The following is a 22866-nucleotide window of genomic DNA, read 5'->3' as shown; positions in this document are numbered from 1 at the left end:
GTGCTGTATTTTATTATTTTTATGTGTATGTGTGTATTGCCTGCATGTAGGTAAGTGTACCCGTGTCATGCAATGCCTGCGGAGGACAGAAGAGGCTGTCCCCTGGAACTGGAGTTACAGACAGTTGTTAGCTGCCATGTGGGTTCTGGGATTCGAACCTGCGTCTTCTGCAAGAACAGCCATCTGTCCAGCCCCAGAGTAATTGAACTTTTATGAATACTATGACAGGAACAAGATGAGAAAAATGTTGCCTGCAGTGGGAAATACAACTTGATGTTGCTGATACCCAGACTGAGTTTCCCCAGAGACACCTCCCCACTCAGTTGTATCTGGGATCTTGACTCACACTACAGTAAAGAATTTAAAGACAGGTCATTGTGAAGCAAAATTGGAGTTTATTGACCAGAGGGAAGTACATATGGGGAGAGGAGGGGATACAATGACACAGAGGGCACTTAAATGTCTGAGCAGTAGCCGTGTATATGATTTTTGTGACTTTTGTTAGTTACATTGCTTTAGAGATGTTACTTGCAAGTTTAAAGATTGAAGTTTAGTAGTACATTTAAAAATAAGATATGAAATGGGAGTTTATTTATCTGAAGAATTGCCTTTGTGAGGTTGTAACTTCATTTATGCGATGCATTGTCCAAGTTTATGGATTAGAAAGGATTAAGATAAGATTAAAAATTAAAAGTCACAAGCGTTTAAGACATGTTTTGACTCTAAGCATGTGTCCTAGTTTGTCTCTCCATTGGGAAAGGGTTTATTTGTCATACATCTCCCAGGTCACAGTTCATCAGGGAGTCCAAGGTAGGAATTCAGGGCAGGAACCTGGAGGCAGGAGCTGGAGGCAGGAGCACAGGCCATGGAAGAATGCTGCTTACTGGCTTGCTCCCTGGCCCTTGCTCAACCTGCTTTCTTATGCAACACAGGCCCACCTGCCCAGGGGTGGTACCACCCACAGTGGCCTGGGCTTTCCCACATCACTCATCAAGAAGGTGCCCCACAGACATGGCCACAGGCCAGTTCAATAGAGGCAGTTCCCCAGTTGAGGCTCCCTCAACCCAAATGTGTCAAGTTGACACTAAAGCTATCCAGCACAGCATGGTTCATTAGCTGTTTTAATACTCTTGTCTGAAATATTTCTCAGAAAACCAAGTGTAATCATTTTGGTCCTGCAGTGTGGTTTGGTAACTTGTGTGAAGTTCTTGACTCAGCCAGGGCAATGAGGGGCTCTTCAGTTCTCATGTCCATTCATTTTCTTTGTCTTTCTATCCTGCTTTAAGGGTAGGCTGTGAGGAACTTGCAGAGAAACTTTTTTTTTTTTTTTTTTTAATTTTTTTCCTTCGGTCTTTTGAGACAGAGTCTCCCTGTAGCCCCAGTGGGCCTGGAATTTGCTGTGTAGACCAGGTTGGTCTCAAACTCACAGAGATACGCCTGCCTCTGCCTCCGAAGTGCTGAGACTAAAGGCATGGCCCATCACGCCCAGCTTGAAGAAAGACTTTTATCTTCAATTGCAGTGTCCCAAATAGTTTTGTGGCCTTCTTCCCTGGTAAGGATGTGGGAGTGGGGTTGGGGGGGAGGGGATAGGAACAGTTGGTATTTGAGAGGCTCTGAGGGATGTGGTGTGTTTAGCCAGGCAAAGGTGGAGTCCATCAGCTGTAGAAAGATCTTTTTGTAAGGCAGCTGAGTATATGGAGGAGTGATTATACAGGGTTTCTGCAGGTGGAGTGGAAAATGCACCAGCATTCTGAACTTTTAGTCTTGTGCTAGTGTGTTGGAAAGGGTCAAGTCAGGAATTTTGTAGCATACCCCACAAATATCCTAATTTTTAAACATTATACTTTTATCTATTGGCTCTAGAATTCATTGGTTATTCTTGACTGAAATAGTAACTATAGTGGTTATCAAATGTGGTATCCCACCCAGTTCCATCATTTCTTTCAAACATTTATTGATTTTAATTCTTCAAGGAAGAGCTTTACTATCCTCCTAATTTGTTTATTCACTTATATCTTGACTGAATTCGCAGATTTCATATTTTATTCCTATGAGTTATAATTTGATACTGTGTTCATTGGTGTGATGCTCAGACCATCCCAGTTTAGCCAGTAAGAGCCTTTGTCACCTTGTCAGTATCCTTGTAGCATGTCCTTACCATTTTGGCACTTTCTTACCATGTAGCATTTAAATAACATAAATATGTTTGATTTCTTGAATTTAGTTTGGGTTGGAGGACTGTTGACATTTGTGCAAAAGATGACAGTAGAAGAAAGCCGACTTAATAGTTCCTGCTCCTGTGCTGGTATGAAACAAACATTTTCTCATAGAGTTGTTCATGGAAACTTAGTTTGTCATCAGCTGGGCAAAGCTTTTAGAACATTTCTTGCATGTTGTGTACAATGTTGATGTGTCACAGTGCTTGTAAGTCAAGTTCTAAGGCATAGGTACTATTATTATAATACTGTGAAAACAGAATGCCTTTGTTTCTTCTTTGACATGGTCTTTCTAAGTCAGAAGCCTGACTTCAGATTGCCTTTTTATATTATATAGATGAATACTTAAGGTTTATATAGTGTGGCTACTAGCAAAGGACACCACAAGGAACAATATTACAAGTGACAAAGTGACAAAAAGACTATGAAATCTTTTGACCTTGAAGTTGAGTTTCATTAGCATCCCAGAACACTAAAATCAATATATGCTGATAAATTATGCATTAGTACAGGCGTCATATCTGGATTTATGGACCTGATTTTCTTGTGAAGATGATTATGAAAGGTTGTTGAATATATGTGGAATCTGTGATAATCTTCTTTAGTATTGCTGAGAAATTTTACAGATACAAGACTTACCACTTTTTTCCACCTTGCAGAAACCCCTTTAAACAAAGATAGAAATCTCTCTAAAATGTCACATTTTGTCCTATCTTAAAAGCAAAACAAAAAATGAATGGTTCTTACTTTTATCTCCATTGTACAGATCTTGAAAAAAATACAGATTAGTAAAATAGAAAATGAAAAGAGAATACAAAATTTACAAAAACCCATCATACCTATTTTGTCTATTAACAGTCATTTAAAAACAACATTTTGGCTTATTTAATATTGAAATAATAGGGGCTGGAGAGATGGTTCAGCTGTTAAAAGCACTAGCTGCTGTTGCAGAGCATGGTTCTCAGCACCCACATGGTGTCTAACAACTGTCTCTTAACTCCAGTTCTAGGGCATCTGATGCCCTCTTCTGGCCTTCGTCAGCATTGCATGCAGAGATGTATTTACATACATGCAAGCAAAATGTGCATACACATGAAATCAAAATAAATGATAATGGAACTGGAGTAGTCATGTTTTCTTAAAAAATTATTTTTATTCTGTGTGTATGAGTGTTATGCCTGTGTGTGTGTAAGTGCAACCGTGTCATGCAGTGTCCGCGGAGGAGGGCAGTGTCCTCTTCTGGGGGCATCGGATCCCTTGGAACTGGAGTTACAGACAGTTGTTAGCTGCCATATGGGTGCTGGGATTTGAACCTGAGTCTTCTGCAAGAGCAGCTAGTGCTCTTAAGCACTGAGCCATCTCTCTAGTCCTGGAACAATCATTTTGAAATAAGCTTTTGCCTTATTTAAAATTGGAATAATAGGGCCATTGACATGGTTCAGCAGGCAATGGGCACTTGCTGCACGGGCCTGGAAACCTGAGTTCAATCCCCAGAACCCTCCTAAAGGTGGAAGGATAGGAACAACTCTACAGAGTTGTCCTCTCTCCTCTACACGTGCGCTGTGGCATGTGCACACCCAAACCCACACATCACCGGACAGTAAAAAATAAAGACATTAAAAAAAAAAGGTATATCTACATAGCAAGTTCCAGGCCAGCTGGTGCTATAGGGAGACCCTGTCTCAAAAAAGACCAGACCCCCCCCCCCAAAAAAAGGTATGATTTATTCCCTGTCAACTCTATTACCTTTAATTTCTTTAGGTTGTTATTATTCTTCTAAAATATTTAGAAAGTTTGTATAATCTTTCATTATAATGATTTAGCACATTCTGTTTTTTAATGAATAGGCTGTTATTGTCTATTGTGACATTACTCTGAATAGTTGCATAAAACAATCATGTTTGGTGGGGCGTGTTGCTGCATGCCTTTATGATTCCAGCACTTGGGAGTCAGAGGCAGGCAGATCTCTTGAGTTTGAGACGAGCCTGGTCTACCTAGTGAGTTTTAGGACACCTGGGGCTATAGGGAAATCCTGTTTCAAAACAGATAAAAGAATAAAATACAATAAAATAAAAAAGTCTTGTTTTAATTTTCTGATAAGAGTGCAGTATTAAAATGGGAAATATTAGGCTGAAATGTGTGTTTTATTAGTCTCCTTTTTACTTTTTATTTTTAGTGGTTTTGTTTTGTTGAAACAGGTCTCAGTATATAGCCCCAGTTTGGACTCAGTGTGTGACCCGGGCTGCTACCACATGATTCTGCTGCCTCAGTCTTCTATGCCAATACCATAGTGTGTCCTTCACCTGATTCTTTTTTTAAAAATTTTATGTGTATGCGGGTATCGCCTGTGTGTAGGTAAGTGCACCCCTGTTGTGCAGTGCCCACGGAGGACAGAAGAGGCTGTTAGATCCCCTGGAACTGGAGTTCTGGACAGTTGTTAGCTGCCTTGTGGGTGCTGGGATTTGAAGCCGGGTCTTCTGAAAGAACAACCAGTTTTTGTAACTGCCGAGCCATCTCTCTAGCCCCTGACTCTTAATTTTTTAAAAAAGTAGTATGTACTTATCTTAAAACATGTATGCAGGAATACAGAGACACAATCTAGGCATGACCAGAAAAACCAAGACTCATATTTGATGAATATTATCTCATTTGTGTTTATGAATAGATATGAATAATTTCAAGAGGGGGATAATGCTGTTTTACTTTTTTTTAAGTCAGGATCTCACTGTAGCCCCAGCTGGATATGAGTGTGAGGGTTAAAGGCATGTACCAGCACACCCAGCATAATGCTATATTTTGTATATTGTTTGAGTTTTACAACAAGGGGAAAAAAAAACCTAAAAGAATTGTTAAACTCTAGGTAAAGATTTCTTCACCACGGAACTTCTGAAATTTCATTAAAAGTAAGAAAAGAGTTTAGAAAAAAAAAATAGAATAGTTTAAAACACTGTATATTTAAATTTTACATATTAGAGATTAAATTTCTACTATGAAAGGTGGTGTGATATTGATACAGGGGAGAAACAGGGTCGCCTAGAGGGTCCTTGATCTCATTCATAGGAGAAGTTAAGAATGGACTCAAACAGAAGCTTTAGGACAGTTTTATTATAATTTAAGGAAAGGTCCTCAGGGCTGACAAGCTGTAAATCTCAGCAGCTGCCTGAGCAGGAGAATGGAGGGGAGAAGGAAAGGAAGCCACAAAGCCATGCTGGTTTAGAGCCCCCATGGAGGTCAGGCAGGGCAGACCAGCAGCCACATGGCTGGGAGGAGAAGGGAGTTCTAGAGAACAAGGTAGAGAAACCCAAAACTTCAGGGCAGCCAAAAATATTATGAAAACCATCCATAGAAAAGACGTATAAAGAAAAACAGGAGGAAGTTTGGTAAAGTAGGCAACACTTAGAGAGAGCTAGGTAGGTGTCTGTCTTAATCCACAAGAACTGCACTAGGAGGCAGGGATTCCAGGTGGGAAAAGTTCACCATCTTATTAAAGTACTAGGTGTTTGCTCCTCTCTTTAGTGCGACTTAAGATGAATCTGCCTTCCTAGAGGAGGCCTTTGATCAGGTGATTCACCAGTGAAACCAGAAAGTTGGGTCTTTATCTAGACCAGATCAGAGATTGTTATTCTCTTGACCAGTTATCTTATGGGGCTTTCTGCTACCTTAATTATTAATATTTTAATCTATTTCTGCAGTTCTGAAGTTATGTTGCTTATATTTTTACTTTTTCACAGTATATAATATTTGCTGTTTGGCTTAGGTCTGTATTTAGCTCTGGTTCTACATATAAATGGATGTAGCACTTGCCAAATACTTTACCTATAGCTTTTCTGTTTCTTTGCTTTTTATTTTGACTGCTTTTTTTGTTTGATTGCCTGTGTTTTATGCTGATGCAGTTTTATTGCATGCAAAGACACCTTCAGAAGAAACCCTCTGTGAGAGAAACTTTCAGAAGCTTAGGGGACTCTGCATTTAAGTTGAAGCCTTCTCTGTCCCCTAGACTGCTGCTAGTTGCAGGGACTATTGAGGTGAACTGGACATGCTATCTAAATTTTAACGATTGAGGATGACAGACACCCTCAAGGTCTCTAAGCCCCTGGGGCCTCAGGAAGCAACACAAACTTGCAATTAGATGCTTCCTGGAGGAAATGCTTGCAGTTAAAGTTTATTAGCTCCTGTTGTCCTGGTTTTCATTTTGTACCTCAGTAGTTTTTTTTTTTTTACCCTTTCTTCCCAATAGTATTTTAAAATCTTGAATGTTCAGATTCTGATTTCTCGGAGGGACATTTTCCAAGTCCCATGATAATTATTTTGATGTTTTTCTTAAAGTTTATTATCTCAGCCTTTTACTAAGAAATGTACTCAGACAATTTTAGTCCTTAAACTTTACCAACTACCACTTTGCTGGGTTATTTTTGGTACATGCAAATCAGAAACTTTCTAGAGGATCTTACAAAATGTTCTTAATTAATTTGATTACAGGAACAGGAAAGGAATAAAACCTTTTATTACAAATTGTTGTTATTATATTATCAGTCCCTATACTAGATAGAAAATGAGTATGTCAGCTTATAAAATTGGCATTGGAATCTTCTTAAAACTCAATACTTAGTTATAAATTCATTTTTTCCCTTCTGCTTTGAAAAACTGTTTCAGAGCAGTGTCTCCATTTGGGTTTCTAAATTTTGGTTCTTAAGCCACTTAAGGAACCTTAAAACCAGGAATGCTCTGGGTTATTATTTCTAATAAAATACGATTTGATGGAAGGCAAGTTTGGCATGGAAATTAATCAGTTCTGCTAACTTATATAAATATTTAGTGTGTTCTTAGTTGTATGGTGAAAGATGACTTTTCTTTCACTTTCCTTTTCTTGTCTTTTAGTTACACACTTCTGAATATCCTTTAGGATAATTTTAAATTATCTTAATCCCTGTCTTTGACCTAGGCACCCTGCCTGGAAGGAGGGCCTTGCTGGTTGTTAGAAATCGGTTGCTTTGCCCAAGTGTGTCATAAGTGATATAGTTAGTGTCTAGTCCTGGAGTGGTGTGGGCTAATGTCTATCCAAAGTGCCATGGCTTTATAATGAAGAAGGAAACAGTCACTTATCTTCCTTAATTGCTTAAAACTATAGTGTAGTCACTAATAAATAAACCTGAAAAAGCTGTTTGAAATGATGAAATAGAATATTGTATTGTGGACAGACATAACATCAGTGACCAGATTTCAGAAACTTCCGTCTTTTAATTTTATTTATTTTATTTTATATGTATGCGTGTATGCCTGCATGTAGGTAAGTGCACCCGTGTCATGCAGTGCCTGCGGAGGTCAGAAGAGGCTGTCAGATCCCTTGGAACTGGAGTTACAGACAGTTGTTAGCTGCCATGTGGGTGCTGGGATTCAAACCTGGGTCTTCTGCAAAACAACCAGTGTTCTTAACCACTGAGCCATCTCTCTAGCCCCCAGAAACTTCCGTCTTTTAAAAGTAAATTTATGTATAGTGAGTTCCAGGCCAGCTGGGGCTACAGTGAGACCCTGTCTCAAAAAGACCAGAAAAAAACAGTAAGTTCAAATCTGGCATGGTGGTGCAGGCATGTACTCCAACCCCACAAGGCAGAAGCAGTTATTACTGGAGTGGCTAGCTTCAGAGCCTGGGCCTTGACAGCCCTGACAAGTTAGGCTCAGCATCCCATCCTCAATAGGCCAGTGAAAGAGACAGATAAGCAGAAAAGGAGATTTATTCAGTGTGACCACATTGGGAAGAAGAACGATTAAAGAGATCCAAGGAACCCCAAGTCTATCTTTGGAATATTGGTATGAGGTTTACATTTAAACTGGGCAAGAGACGTGCATAACTCAGCAGTCTGGTCAAGGTGTTGTCCCATTATTATCTTGGCTCCCTATCTATGTTCTTCAAGGTGCTCTGACAAATTGTCTAGACTCTATGATAAAGTCTCTTTCTGGGAGACAAGTTCCTCCTCTGGCTGGCACCAGGCTTCATTCTTTTCCTTCTCTTGAGATTTCTTCTCTCCTGAGATTCCTGGGGAGATTTCACTTCCTTGAGGCCCATTGTTTTAAGAATGAGGTAATCAAAGGAGGATCACAAGTGTCTCTCTTTAGAATGTCTTCTCTTTTGATAGAGTAAGTGGGATACAAATTCAAGGCAGCTGGTACTGCATTTTGAGACCCTGACTCAAAACAAAAGTAAAAGCAAAACCAAAGCCAAAGCCAAATACAAAAACGTGTCTGTCATACAGGTATAAAACTGAAAAAAAAGTGAGACAGTGAATATCTTTCCATGATGAACTATGTAGACATTTATGCCATTTATTATGGGCTTCTCATGATAAACTAGACTGGTGGATTATCAGGAGCTTTAGTGAAGATAATGTGGAAGCCAACATGGAGCAGTGCCCTCAGATCGACTGCCTAGCTTTGGTTTCCCCTTTGCGTTCTGGTTCTTGTGATCTCTGTGGAATGAATTCAACAAGAGAGACAGAATGTAGAGGGTAGTCAGTGTTTACTAGAGAATAAAGTGGGGCAAGCTGTGAGAGCGGACAATGGCCAGAGACCATTTTGTCAGTTTATAGTTTAGGCAGGTTTAAATACTGTTTCTAAAGTCTGAAACAGACAACTTTCCTTCAGGGTGTTTGCCTGTCTAGGTGATTGACAGGCACACTTGGGTTGACTCTTCGAGGAGGAAGCAGTGTTATGTGCTCTGTTCTTTATTGGAAAACTTTCTGCTTGCTATATAGTAATCTCATAATGTTTAGGGCTCCAACAACCAGGGTTAGATAGTCATCAATTAGAGACTTTCCAGGCAGTTCAGGATGTCCTGTCTCCTCCCAGGGCCAGAGATGGGAGGTCCTATTCCTCTGAGCAGTAATTAGAATCCTGTTGTTCCAGTTCTTGACTTCACAAGCTACTGAGTTTAGGGAGGGGTCCATTAGTCAGCTAACAGGATGACTTCAGATGAAAGAACATGTGAGAAGGCTCCAGCTCAGCATGAATAGCTATTTTTCTTTCTTTTTTTTTTCTTACTCCCCTTTTCCCCTTAAGGACTATTAAGGATCGTAATAATCCATGTTACGATCATATTGCCCAATTAGTAAAGAGGAGTGAAGATAGGGAAGATTTATAAATATACATTTTCGGGGCTAGAGAGGTGGCTCAGCAATTAAGAGCACTGGCTATTCTTGGCAGAAGACCCAGGTTCGAATCCCAGCACCCACATGGTGGATAACAACCATCTGTAATGCTAGCTGTAGGGGATCTGATGCCCTCTTCTGTCCTTCTCAGGCATTGCACCACATGGGTGCACTTACACATACAGGCAATACATGCATACACATAAAATAAAAATAAAAATAATTTAAAAAGTAAACATATTTTCATAGTGGAGCTCTGAGTAGGCTAGAGGTTTTATTATTATTATTATTATTATTATTATTATTATTATTATTATTTTCATGCATTTCTTTGTGCTTACATGTATAGAGCTTACTTTGGTTATAGCTACCTTTCTTACTTCTACCTTTATTACCCTCTCCTAAATAGTGTACAGAGTAACTTTTTTTGATATAATATTTATAAGTAGCATATGTTTTTTAAAATTTTTTATTTTTTTGTTCTTTTTGAGACAGGGTCTCCTTGTAGCCCCAGCTGTCCTGGAACTCACTATGTAGACCAGGCTGGCCTTGAACTCAGAGAGGTCTGCCTGCCTCTGTCTCCTGTGTGCTGGGATTAAAGACGTGCACCACCAAGCCCGCAGCATGTTATTTTAATTCAGGTGATAGTCACCAGTGTGACATACAGGAGGTGATATATTCAAGGAGAGAATTTTAGGATTTCCCAGGTATTTACACTGTAACTTTAGTATATGAAAAGGAATTCAACCAGAGGTGAAATTCTTTGAAAGTAGAAATTTATATATAATGTTCACCCCACCTACATGACTTCTTTGTTCTTTGGAGGTCTTTGAGATGAAAATTCTCTTCCATTCCCATCCTTTAACTTACTAAGAAAGTCAGCAACTAGCTGTGAGAGACTTCACATTACCTGGGGTTGGCAAGGCTCTTCTTCATTTATATTCCTTCATATTCTCCTTGTGATCAGTGACCTATAATATGTATTCTTTTCATCTTAAAGTTAAATCAGAATATTTTTGGAGGTGTTTATTTTCACAGTATTCAAGATAGACACAACCTCTACTTTTACAGATTTCTTTGGTCAGTAAAATACATTGTAAACCACAGCTTCTTAAATTGTAGAGCCTTTGACTGAATGTGGGGGGTCATGAAAAATTTGACACCAATAATTTGGCAGCAACCAGAAGTTAGTTATAAATCAAAATGTGTAATACATCTATACCTGTTGTAATCTCAGCTCCTTGAGAGATAACAGGTCACCAGTTCTTGGGCTAAAGAGGAAAAGTTAGTGGGTAACTTAGTGAGATTCTGCCTTAAAATAAAAAATAAAAACAACAACAACAAAAAACCCTGGGGATGTAGTCCAGTAGTAGACTGTTAACTGACATGTGCTGAACCTTGGGTTCAGTACCAGATGCTGCCCCTGTCTCCCCACCATGCCGAAAAAAGAGCACATACAAGGTAGCTCACTCACTGTCTTCTAGGGCACTTAGACCAATAGCTTGACTGACTCTGCCTTTTGATTTTACTGTAACCATAATCTGTTTTCTTCTTTAAGCCAGGTGTTAGAAAGGTAGTTAGAATGATAGACTTCTTATGTATGCCTTGATATTAGTCATCTTGAAAGTTAGAGCCTTCCTTGTCTGCGTCATTGAACACTTGAATTCCATTGTATGTGAAAAAATAATTTATTAAATTTGACTATTTTGGGGATTGGAGAGATGACTCAACGGTTAAGAGCACTGTCTGCTCTTACAGATGACCTGGGTTTGATTCTCAGTACCCTCATGGCAGCTAACAGCCATCTGTAACTCCAGTTCTAGGGAATCCAATGCCTTCCTCTGACCTCCATGGGCATTACATGACACCAGTGCACTTGCATACATGCAGGCAATACACTCATACACATAAACAGTAAAAAGTAATAAATATCTAAAAGTTTTTTTTACTACTTTTTGAGAATGAAAGAGATGGCAAACAATGTTGAATTGGGTGAATTGCTGAAAAAAGTTCACAGTGCAGTGTCTTGGGAAGACACGTGGTTGCGCCTAGTTGTCACAGCCTCCCCATTTCCTCACGAAAACCCTACCTGAAAGGACTTTTGCTTTCAGAAATGTTAAGTACCATGGGTAGCTGTAATGATAATGATAATAATAATACTAAAGCTAGAATTTATCTCATCAAATTGGCTGATGTCTCTGGATTCATAGTAGCAAAACTTCTTTTTACTGCATTAACATTTTGTCACCAAGGGCTAAAGGAGACATAGCAGTCAGAAGAAATGGCAGTTGCACATGTGGAGGCTGGGCTTCACTTAGCTAACATTCCTCAAAATGCTTAATTTTCTTGTCATTAAAAACACTCAATATACACATGTAGAAACTGGCTACAGATACCTTTAAGGCAGCTCTCCCATTTTTTTTTTTCTCCTTTGAGACAAAGCAATGTTTCATTCCATATAAAAATTTTCACCATCCTGTTGGTGCTACATCAAAAACAAATTCTCATCATGTCACACAATATTGCCCACTTGTGCTTTGGAGGTTCATAGTAGGAAGAGGTTAAATGATAGGTTTTGAGGTACAGTGGGGTAATACACAGTCTGGATCTGCACTGTTCACTAGATCTTTCCTCTGTTTTTTTGTCTTTTTGAGACAGGGTCTCTCTGTAGCCCCAGCTGACCTGGAACTCACTATGTAGACCAGGCTGGCCTTGAACTCATAAAGATCCACCTGCCTCTGCCTCCTGAGTGCTGGGATTAAAGGTGGCCTAGGCCACCACACCCGGCCTAGATCTTTCCTCTTGTTTCTGTTTTTTCTGTTTGGATAATTGTTAAAGAATGGAAAATAGAACCACTGGACAACACAATTATGGGAAACCCAAGCATTGTTTAATTTGATAGACATATCATTTGAACCTGTGTATGGATTTATTTACAAGGTAGTCACAGGTTAATTTATAGAAACAATTTTTTTTTCTGTCTTTTGAAACACGATCTCCCTGTAGCCCCAGCTGGCCTAGAACTCAGGCTGGCTTTGAACTCACAGAGATCTGCCTGCCTCTGCCTCCTGAGTGCTGGGTTTGTGCTGGGTTTAAAGGCATGCGCCACCACACACTGGTTGTAGAAGCAATTTAATTGTTGTCACGTATTAAAGTTATAGTGTTGCATTTAAAGTAATTTGGAAGTTATGTGCCACAGTGGGTAGATTTTGTTTTGTTGACTGTTACTGGGTTTTACTGTTCTTGCATGGCACATGTTCACATCTCATAATCTTATAAAAATAAGACTGGATGTTGGGTAGTGCGGAAGTAAATTAGGGAATTTTTTTTATATTTCAGAGCTTTAGTCTGGAGGCATACGCAACAGTGCCTGTAGATATTCTTTTCATTATAGTTATATAGTAAACTTTGTCAGGTTTAAGATGACTTGGTCTTTCTGGGGAGCACAGTTATATACTCTTGATATGTAAGGAATATGTGTAAGGCAGGAGAATTGGAGAAGTTGTTACATACGGTTTCTTCAGTAAAGTTCATTGCAGCTACATTTTTCAGCTCTTAATAGATATGGAAAGTAATTTTCTCTTTTTGACTTCTGATATTATTTAGTTCCATTGGTACTGCTAAGTAAATCTCTGTACTTTTTATTTTTACTTTTTTTACTCAAACATTTTTGCTTTAAAAATACGAGTTTAAATACTACTAGCTGTGGAGAGTCTTGGGTAGGATGTGATGGGACAACACAAATGGTGCAGAATGTTCTCCTTTGGGCATAGTCATTTAGTGCCTGCTTGAAAAAGTGTTTATGACCTCTCTACCAAAAGCAATATAGATTCAATACATTCCCAATTAAAATCCCCATGATATACTTCACAGAACTAGAAAAAAAATCCTAAAATTCATATGGAAGCACAAAAGACCCTGGATAACCAAAATAATACTGAACACAAAGAACAATGCTGGTGGGATTACTAAACCAGATTTTAAACTGTATTACAGAGCTATAGTCATAAAAACAACATGGTACTGGCACAAAAATAGACCCATAGATCAATGGAACAAAATTGAAGACCCAAATATGAGTACATGCAATTTTAGTCACCTGATATTTGACAAAGGGGCCAAGAACATTCACTGGGAGAAAGACAGCATGCTTGTTCAGCAAATGGTGCTGGGAAAACCTATAGGAGAATGAAACTAGACCCTTATCTTTCACCCTGCCCAAAAGTCAACTTCAAATGGATCAGACTTCAGTGTGAAGCCTGAAACTTTGAAATTGTTAGAAGAAAACATTGGCAGTAACCTACAAGATAGAGGTATAGGAAAGGATTTTCTAAATGGGACACTGGTTGCTCAGGAATTAAGGTCAACAATCAACAAGTGGGACCTCATTAAACTAAAAAGCTTCTGTACAGCAAAAGAAGCAACCAAGAAAGTGAAGAGAAAACTCACAGAGTGGGAGAAAAATCTTCACCAGTGACACATCTTACAGAGGTTTAAGATCCAGAATATATAAAGAACTCAAAGACAAAGAATCAAGAAAACAGATGAGCCAATTAAAAGATAAGCTAAAAATCTCAACAGAAAGTTCTCAAAAGAAGAAATCAAGATGGCTAAGAAACACCTTAAAAAGTGATCAACAGGGGCTGGAGAGATGGCTCAGCGGTTAAGAAAACTGGCTGTTCTTGCAGAAGACCTGGGTTCAAATCCCAGCACCCACATGGCAGCCAACAACTGTCCTTAACTGCAGTTCCAGGGGATCCAACAGCCTCTCTGTCCTCTGTGGGCATTGCACAACACGGCTGCACTTCCTTACATGCAGGCATAGCATTCATACACATAAAATAAAAATAATAAATAAAATTTTAAAGAAATGATCAAGCTGGGCATGGTGGCACACACCTTTAGTCCCAGCACTCAGGAGGCAGAGACAGGCAGATCTCTGTGAGTTCAAGGCCAGCCTGGTCTACATAGTGAGTTCCAGGACAGCTGGGGCTACAGGGAGACCTCTGTCTCAAAAAGACCAGAAAACAAAAACAAAAACAAAAAACTGATTAACATCATTATTAATTAGGGAAATGCAAATTAAAACCATGTTAACATTTCATCTTACCCCAGTCAGACTGGCTTAGATCAAGAAAACAAATGATATCAGATGCTGGTGAGGATGTGGAGAAAGGGGAACTCATTCACTCCTGGTGCTATTGCAAACTTGTGCAATTCCGAGGGAAAGCAGTGCGGAGAACTCTCAAAAAATTAAAAATGAATCTACAATATGACCCAGTTATTCCACTCCTTGGCGTATACCCAAAGAACTCATCCTATTGTAGAGACACTTGTACATCCATGCTTGTTGCTGCTCTTTTCACAATAACTAAGACATGGAAGCAACCTAAGTGTCCCTCAACTGACGAGTGGATAATGAAAATGTAGTTCATTTATACCATGGAGTTTTACTCAGCAGTAAAGAAAGATGAAATAATGAAATTTGCAGGTAAATGGAACTATGAACTGTTACACTAAGTGTAGTAACACAGACTCAGAAAAACAAACGACATATGTTCTCCTTCATTTGTGGATCCTAGCACCATATCCTTATATGTGAGTGTATATCCTGATGTAACTGCAGGAACCAGGAAAATGAAAAGTAACCAGAGAGGTAAAGGGAAAGAAGGAACCTGAGAGAGAAGAACAAGGCACAGAATTCAGAGCAGTAGAGCTGGAACTTTCTGACCTGGAAGCCACCTCCCCTGAAGGTTAGCTCTCATAGCTTTGGAGAGCACCACACAAGCTGGTAAGGAAGAAAATCAGTCAATGGTCCAACCTTAGCGTCAAGGCTAAAAACCACATCAGTAACTGGCACAGCAAACAACATTAGTGCAGTAGTGGCACTTTTATCTTGGGAGTAATCAACAGGTACCTAATTGGACCTTAAAGCCTACTCAGTGGGAGGAAACTCATGTGTGGTACTATAAACATAGCCAAATACTCATAGCTGTGTGCAAAATATGGATCTTTAAATGTACAGACAAGTATCCCAATCACCACCCTTCAAAGCAGCTTCTTTTTCAACAGAGTTCCACAACTGGTCATACACAGATTGTCTGTGAATTTCCCAAGCCTAAGTGGCACATCTACAATGCATCCTCTACACCCAAGGCTCATGTGAACAAGGGATGAAGAGAACACTAATGCATCTTTCAGTGCTCATCAGTGAAGCTCCCTCATGCAACAGAGGGCCAGGAACACAGAAGGTCACAAGTGGCCACAATGTAGAGAATAAGAGTCTACAGAGTGTGGGTCCTTGGAGAGGGCTCCTATATTAAATTACCTACCCAGGGCTCAAGGATCATTGTAGAAGAGGGGGTGGAAAGATTGTAAGACATAGGGAGGAAGTGAATGACCATATGGAAATAGAATCCTACAGGCTCTTGGGATCCTTCTCATATGAACCTACAGCAGTAGTGTCAGCATGCACAAGATGTACGAGACCCGTGCAAACTCAAGGAGACAAAAACCTAGCACAGAACTATGGAAATGGACAGCACACCCCAATCTTAGAGACTTACTGACAGCTGATTACTGCTGGGTGAGTAAGAAATGATCTCCTTAAAGGGAGGGACTCTAGGCTGACTAGACCTCAGTGGATGAACTGGCACCAAGGAGCATCTGGGGACACTAACTTGACATGATAGACCTTAACACAAATAACAGAATGCATGAATTCCAGGGGGCCAGTAGGAAAGGAGGTATAAAGATGATTAAGATGTTCTGTATGAAATACCGAAAAAAAATCATTAAAATTAAAAAGTCAAAAAAAATATAATGAGCTAAAGATGACTAGCTCTGAAGAGTTCTCCTGGGTAGGATGTGATGGAACAGCAGGAACGGTGCCGAATGGCTACAAGGAAATTTATACAAAATTCATGTTATTGAGCAGGGTGTGTTGGCTCACGCCTTTCATCCCAGCACTCAGGAGGCAGAGACAGGCAGATCTCTGTTAGTTCGAGGCCAACCTAGTCTCCATCCTGACTCCAGGCCAGATGTGGCTACAGAGAGACCCTGTCTCAAAAAGACAAAAAATTCATGTAATGATTATTTTAGACTTAGAATTCAGTTTCTGTGAATTGATTTTATTGGTCAACCTTGATGTGATATGCATGAGAAGAATTTAGTAACTTGAGAAATGACTTGGTATGTTTATGATAGTTATATTAAAATTTTACACTTATGGGGCTGGAGAGATAGCTCAGTAGTTAGGAGCACTGACTGCTCTTGCAGAGGATCCAGGTTTGATTCCCTGCACCCACCTTGGCTAACAACCATCTGTAATTCCAGTTCCAGGGGATTCAATGCCCTCTTCTGCCCTCTAGGTATTGTGTGACATGGGCACACCTATACACTGGCAAAACATTCATACACATTAAAAAAAAATTTAAAACTGTTCTTTAAAAGTTACATGCTTATTAACCCATGCAAATATTTTTCTAGTGTGTACATTGCATAAACAATATTGTAGTAAATTACCTTCCATCCGTATGTATTTTCTATTTGTGTGTGTGTGTGTGTGTGTGTGTGTGTCTGCATGTGTGTGGTATATATCTGAGTGTGTGCTTGCCCATGCATTCACATATAGAGGCCAGAGGTTGATTTTGAGTGTTTTCCTTTATTCTCCATATTTTTTGAGATGGGCTCTCACTGAACTGGTCCTTTTTCAGAGAGACCTAAGAGTATTGCATATTTAGACTGTCTGTATAGTGTTATTCCGCTTCATTATTCAATTTCCATCTCAAAGTATTATAGATTCAAATGTGGTAGAGGAGTATAATGACTGTGTTACTAGGATTTTTGTGTTCCTTTCTGGGACATTCCTAATAACTGATAACACTTTAATACCTACAGCATATAAATTTGACTCCATTTTAAATCACGCAACTGTCTTTATAAACTTTTAATAGTTTGAAACTTTGTGGAAAAGAAGCCATTAAATTTCTAAGTATCATCTTTTTTTTTGGTCTTTGTTTTTGGGATGGTCTCCATGTAGCCTCAGCTGGCCTCTATGCAGATCAGGCTGACCTTGAACTCACAGAGATCTGTCTGCCTCTGCCTCCTGAGTGCTGGGATTAAAAGTGTGCGCCACCATGCCTGGCTATTTCTAAGCTTCTTAATAGAAGTTTGTTTGTTTGTTTGTTTATTTATTTATTTATTTATTGCGTCTGTAGTTGATTGAGAGGGGGATTGTGGGCATCGGGATAATGCCTGGGGATTGCTAACATGTCAGCAAAGGAGCTAGGGGACCTGCAGAATTATGAGGGAGGGAGAATCAAGGTTTTGGAATGCATTACCTGTTGGTACCAGGAGCTGAGAAATTTGTTCAGAGTAGTCAGGGTCTTAGAACTTTTTGCCTATTGGTCTAGGAAGTCAGCAGGCCCAGTGGTTGGGACCACATTGTACTTCTGATGGAAAGTTTTTCTACTTGAGGGAGTAAAAAAGGAATCTGTAAATGTTTGAATCTTATTCATTGTGAATTTAAGGACTGAACAGACATGCCATCAGATTGCTTAACAATGGTGGCTATCGGTGAGAACAAACCTTGAATCAGTTGTCATGAGACTGAATCTCAGGCCTGGTTCTTTCCCATCTGGAATGACTATATGAGAAGCTTGTTATAGGGTACCAGGATGATTGTCCATATAATATATTCCATTTTTTCAGCATTGATTGATTGATTAAAATTTTATTTCTGAAATCACATTCTTAATCTAGAAGTGTAATGTTTTTGATTCCTTTTCCTGAATTATATTTATTTATTTATTTTTTTTATTTTATGTGTATGAGTGTTTTGCCTGCATATATATAAGTGCACCATGTGTGTGCAATGCCCTAGTGGCCAGAAGAGTGTGTCAGATTCCCTGGAACTGGAGTTACAGACAGTTGTTACCTGTCATGTGAGTGTTGGGAATCGAACCCTGCTCCTCTAAAGGAACAGCAAGTGTTCTTAACTGCTGAACCATCTCTCTAGCCCCCCTGAAATACATTTAAAAGTTCAATGATCTTTAAATAATCTTTAAAAATTAGCTTAAGTTAAAGGGAAATGACAAATCACATTACATCAATTTTTTTTTTCTCCTTTGTTCCTTAGCTTCACAATGAAGAAGATAATTCAGAATCATCTGCTGTAGAGCAGCCATCTACTTCCAACTCAGCACCACAGACCGTGCAAGCTGCTCCTTCAGCACCAGCACTGGAAACTGACTCTTCTCCTCCACCTTATAGTAGCATCACTGTGGAAGTACCTACAACTTCAGGTATAAAATAGCTAATAATGATTTACCTGTTTTTTTTTTTTTTTTAAACAATATGGCTTTGTATAATTATCAAGTCTTTGCTTTGTTTTGTTTTATTTTGAGATAGGACCTTGCTATATAAGATAGCAAGGCTGCCCTGGAGCTTACTGTATGGCCCAGGCCAGCCTAGACTTCACAGTCCTTCTGCCTCAGCTTCCCATGTGTTGGGTATAGGGTGTGTAGGAATGTGCCTCTGCACTCAGCTTGTTAACGAATATTTAGACAAATATGCACATACATAGTCCCACACATAACACATATATGTATATAGTCATTAAATGAAGTCATCGTGGAAAAGCTAATGATGAGAGAACCTAGTGGATGTGTCTGACCAATCATGAAAGGCCTACATACCATGTATGTGGTAATAATTCTTGAATATAATGGCAATTCCTGCTTGCTGCTATGCATTTTCTCTGTTCAGGCCATCTTAATCATAGTTATTTTTCTGGCCACAGTGTATAATTTCTCAGCAGTGCTAAATTGGACATTTTGATAATTTATACACTTTTATGTTTTATATACTTTATATGATTGTATAATTTTGTATACTACTGTAGTCTTTCTGAGTAGTTTAATAATTTCTAAAAGTCATAAGTAATTTCTCCAAATATTTCATGTCCATAATGAAAAGTAACTAATTAGTAATTTAAAAAGTAACTAAAAGAAATGTCAAACATAGAATGTAGAAGCTCCCTTTTTCATGTTATTGAGTCTAGTTTAAATGTTATCAGTTAATGGGGAACATCGCATAACTAATTATACTGGAAATAAACTCTGGAGTATAATTTTTTAAATTAGCAGCCTATACTTTATTTTTGGAAACTAACTCTCAAAAATGTCTTAAAAATCAGAGAGACATTTTTTTCAGTCTTTTTGAGACAGGGTCTCCCTGTAGCCCCAGCTGGCTTGGAATTCACTACATAGACCAGGCTGGCCTCAAACTTACAGAGATCTGCCTGCCTCTGCTTCCTGAGTGCTGGGATTAAAGGTATGCACCACCATGCCTGGTTCAGAAAGACATTTATTTTTATTTTTATTTTTTAAAAAACATTTTATTTATTATTTTTATTTATTTTGTGTGTATGAGTACATTGCCTGCCTGTGTATAAGTGCACCCGTGTCGTGCAATGCCTGCAGAGGTCAGAAGAAGGTGTCAGATCCCCTGGAACTGGTGTTACGGACAGTTGTTAGCTGCTATATGGGTGCTGGGATTCGAACCTGTGTCTTCTGCAAGAACAGCCAGTGTTCTTAATCACTGAGCCATCTATCCAGCCTGAGAGACATTCTTAATAAAAAGAAAGTCCAAGGAAGTATGTGGATATTAGAGAAATGGAAGGAAAAGGGGGTGAGAGTGAAAATTCATCAGTCTTTAAGCAAAAAGAATACTGAATTTGCTTGAGATAAGGTGAATGCTGAAATAAGCATATAGAAAAATTTCCCCTTATGTTATCAGAACAAAGTCTTCTGAGTGAGGAGTTCCCTGGTTCTGCTATTTACTCTTTGGTCAGAACAGCAAGGCACTTAATTTTTTTGGACCTCAGAGTTACCAACATTAATGTATAAGAAGATATATGAAGTTGTTAGCACTATAAATGTTATTATTACTGATTTTTAAAAACTTTTTTTGGCTACGAGATAATGGGTAAATAAGCTAACTCCTTTGTGAAGACCAATAAACACACACAGGATGCTCATGTATTGTGAGATTCCTGACTTCTTTGTCTGGGACTTCTTTTGAAGTTCTTATTCTTGGACTGATGAGATAGCTCAGCACTTAAGGCCGCTTGCCACTAAGCCTGTTGACCCAGGTTTGAACCAGGGAATCCACATAGTTGAAGGAGAGAATGCACTCCCACAGGTTGTACTGTGACCTCCACAGTGGCAACATAGTGTACACACACACACACACACACACACACACACACACACACACACACACAGTCAATGTTAAACATCATTCTTGAGGTAGTTTCCAAGTCTGAGTCAGCCTTTAGATGATATTAACTGTATCTCCGTATAATAAATATAGGGCAAATATAAGATTATATAATTAAATGTTTTTTATTGTATTTGTATTATAGTATAGAACTATAATAGCACTAGAAACTTTAGTGTCCTATTGTAGATTAATGATCACAACTATAAAACTATATTAAATTGTTTTTAATGGTTGTCCTTTAAAAAATTCTTTCTCCTCAGATACTGAAGTGTACAGTGAGTTTTACCCTGTGCCACCTCCCTATAGCGTTGCTACCTCTCTTCCTACGTACGATGAAGCTGAGAAGGCTAAGGCTGCTGCCATGGCAGCTGCAGCAGCGGAAACATCTCAAAGAGTAAAAATAATGATAATTTTTAAAAATAATTTTGTGTAATTCGTCCTTGTGTAATACAAAAAATTGTGTTCTGTGTGCAAGAGTGTGTGTAATCTCTGTGTGTTTTCTGTGCTACTGCCTTTGTGTGTCCCTATCAGTAAAATTGTGCTATCTCAGTTAAATGCAATCCTTAATCTCATTTGCTGATGTCGGTTCCCTGACCAGTTTATGCCATCCTAGACCTTGCTTTTACAATACTTTAATCGCTTCCCAGATTTTGGTTTCAGCCATCTCACATGCTGACCTTTTAATCCTCCTCACTCTGATCACCACAACTCTAGCAGTTCTTTTTCATGGAGGTCTTTCTGCTGTCCACGTAGTCGAGATTTCAAGGTCTGTCGTCATAGCTGTGCTGTGTTTTCTGTTCATGCTTGCTTCTCCTCCCTTTGCCATTCCTTATCCTTCCCTCTCTTCCCTCTCTTCCCTCCCTCCCTCCCTCCCTCCCTCCCTCCCTCCCCCCTTCCCTCCCACGTTCCTCTCTCCCTTTTTCCTTCCCTTCCCCTGTCATACATACTGTTTACATATTTTCCCCTTCATACATGCGTTAACACTTTTTAATGATTATATAAGTAAGTTACATCTTTATTGTCTTGTTCCATGTGACTGCAGTATAGATGCCAGAAGGGCATACGATTTTTTTGGGGGGGGGGGTAAAAATATTTTTTAAATTATTTTTATTTTATGTGTATGAGTATATTGCCTGCACATGTGTCAGAAGAGGGTGTCGGATTCCCCTGGAACTGGAGTTAAGGGCAGTTCGGTTCATAGCTACCATGTGGATGCTGGGAATTGAACTCTGGTCCTCTGCAAGAGCAGTCAGTGCTCTTAACCACTGAGCTATCTCTCTAGCCCTCAGGTTTGTTTTGAGCACACTGATAGATCCAAGACTGAGGAAGTAAGGTCTTGTGTAGTAATAGTCATTGAATATTGGAAGCAATCTATTATAGCAGGTTTTGCATATAATTTCAGAGAAATTCTTTACATTTATAAGCAAAAACATTAATATTTTAGTATATTATTTGTTGTAAACAAAAGGTATTGTACTAAACATGCAGTATTTTTCTTAATGTATTTTAGAGATTATTAGGATAGTTAAAAACACCAAGAATTTAACAACTTTTTAAATCTACATAAATTTTGTTTTGTTAATTCTTTATTTAATAACCACATAGAAGAAGCATTTCATTACAACAGCATGGACATAGTCAATAACAATATTCTGACCTAAGATGCATCTTTTTTAGAATTGGCTGTAAATTTTTAGCTTTATAGTTGAACTATTACAGTTTACAGTATTGTACTCAGTATAAACCCTATAAGAGATAAATGAGGTTTTAACTTTTAAAAAAGATCTCCATTTCATTATTAAAATACAGAGTTTCATACAGAAAAATTCATTTTCAATGCAATTGACATTAAGATGTTTGCACATGTGTTTCTAACCTCTATATACCTGATTATTACTAGTGATAGTCGGTTACTTTCTGAGCTCCTTGGCGTCTGAGCACAGATATAAAATCATCAGGTAGATTTCAGTGGTAATGCTTTTCACATCTACTAATTCTTCCTATTTTTTTAATCGTTATTTTTAAAAATTTTTAGTAACTACATGATTAGAAGAAGCATTTCACTACAGATTTAACATTCAGTAACACATACCAGAGCAAGAATACATCTCTTTCACAAGTTGGTACAAGTTTCTAGGTTCATAGTTCATACAGTTCTACAATATTGAACTCAGTATAAGCCCTGTAAGACATAAAATTGAATGAGTTTTTTAACCTTTAAA

General features: G+C 38.7%; 1 protein-coding gene across 1 annotated transcript in view; it reads left to right on the top strand.

The window, feature by feature from the left end:
• The window catches only part of Ndfip2 (Nedd4 family interacting protein 2), a 64345-nt gene that overhangs the window by 15974 nt on the left and 25505 nt on the right, over positions 1–22866 (top strand). Inside the window, exons 2-3 of the mRNA XM_008849105.3 lie at positions 18498–18663; positions 20905–21038. Of these exons, the coding sequence (XP_008847327.1) occupies positions 18498–18663; positions 20905–21038 (300 nt within the window). The remainder of the gene's footprint in view (positions 1–18497; positions 18664–20904; positions 21039–22866) is intronic.

Source organism: Nannospalax galili, unplaced genomic scaffold (assembly GCF_000622305.1).
Source record: "Nannospalax galili isolate Female #2095 unplaced genomic scaffold, S.galili_v1.0 scaffold140, whole genome shotgun sequence".
NCBI lineage: Eukaryota > Metazoa > Chordata > Mammalia > Rodentia > Spalacidae > Nannospalax > Nannospalax galili.
This window is presented reverse-complemented; position numbering and strand designations above follow the sequence as displayed.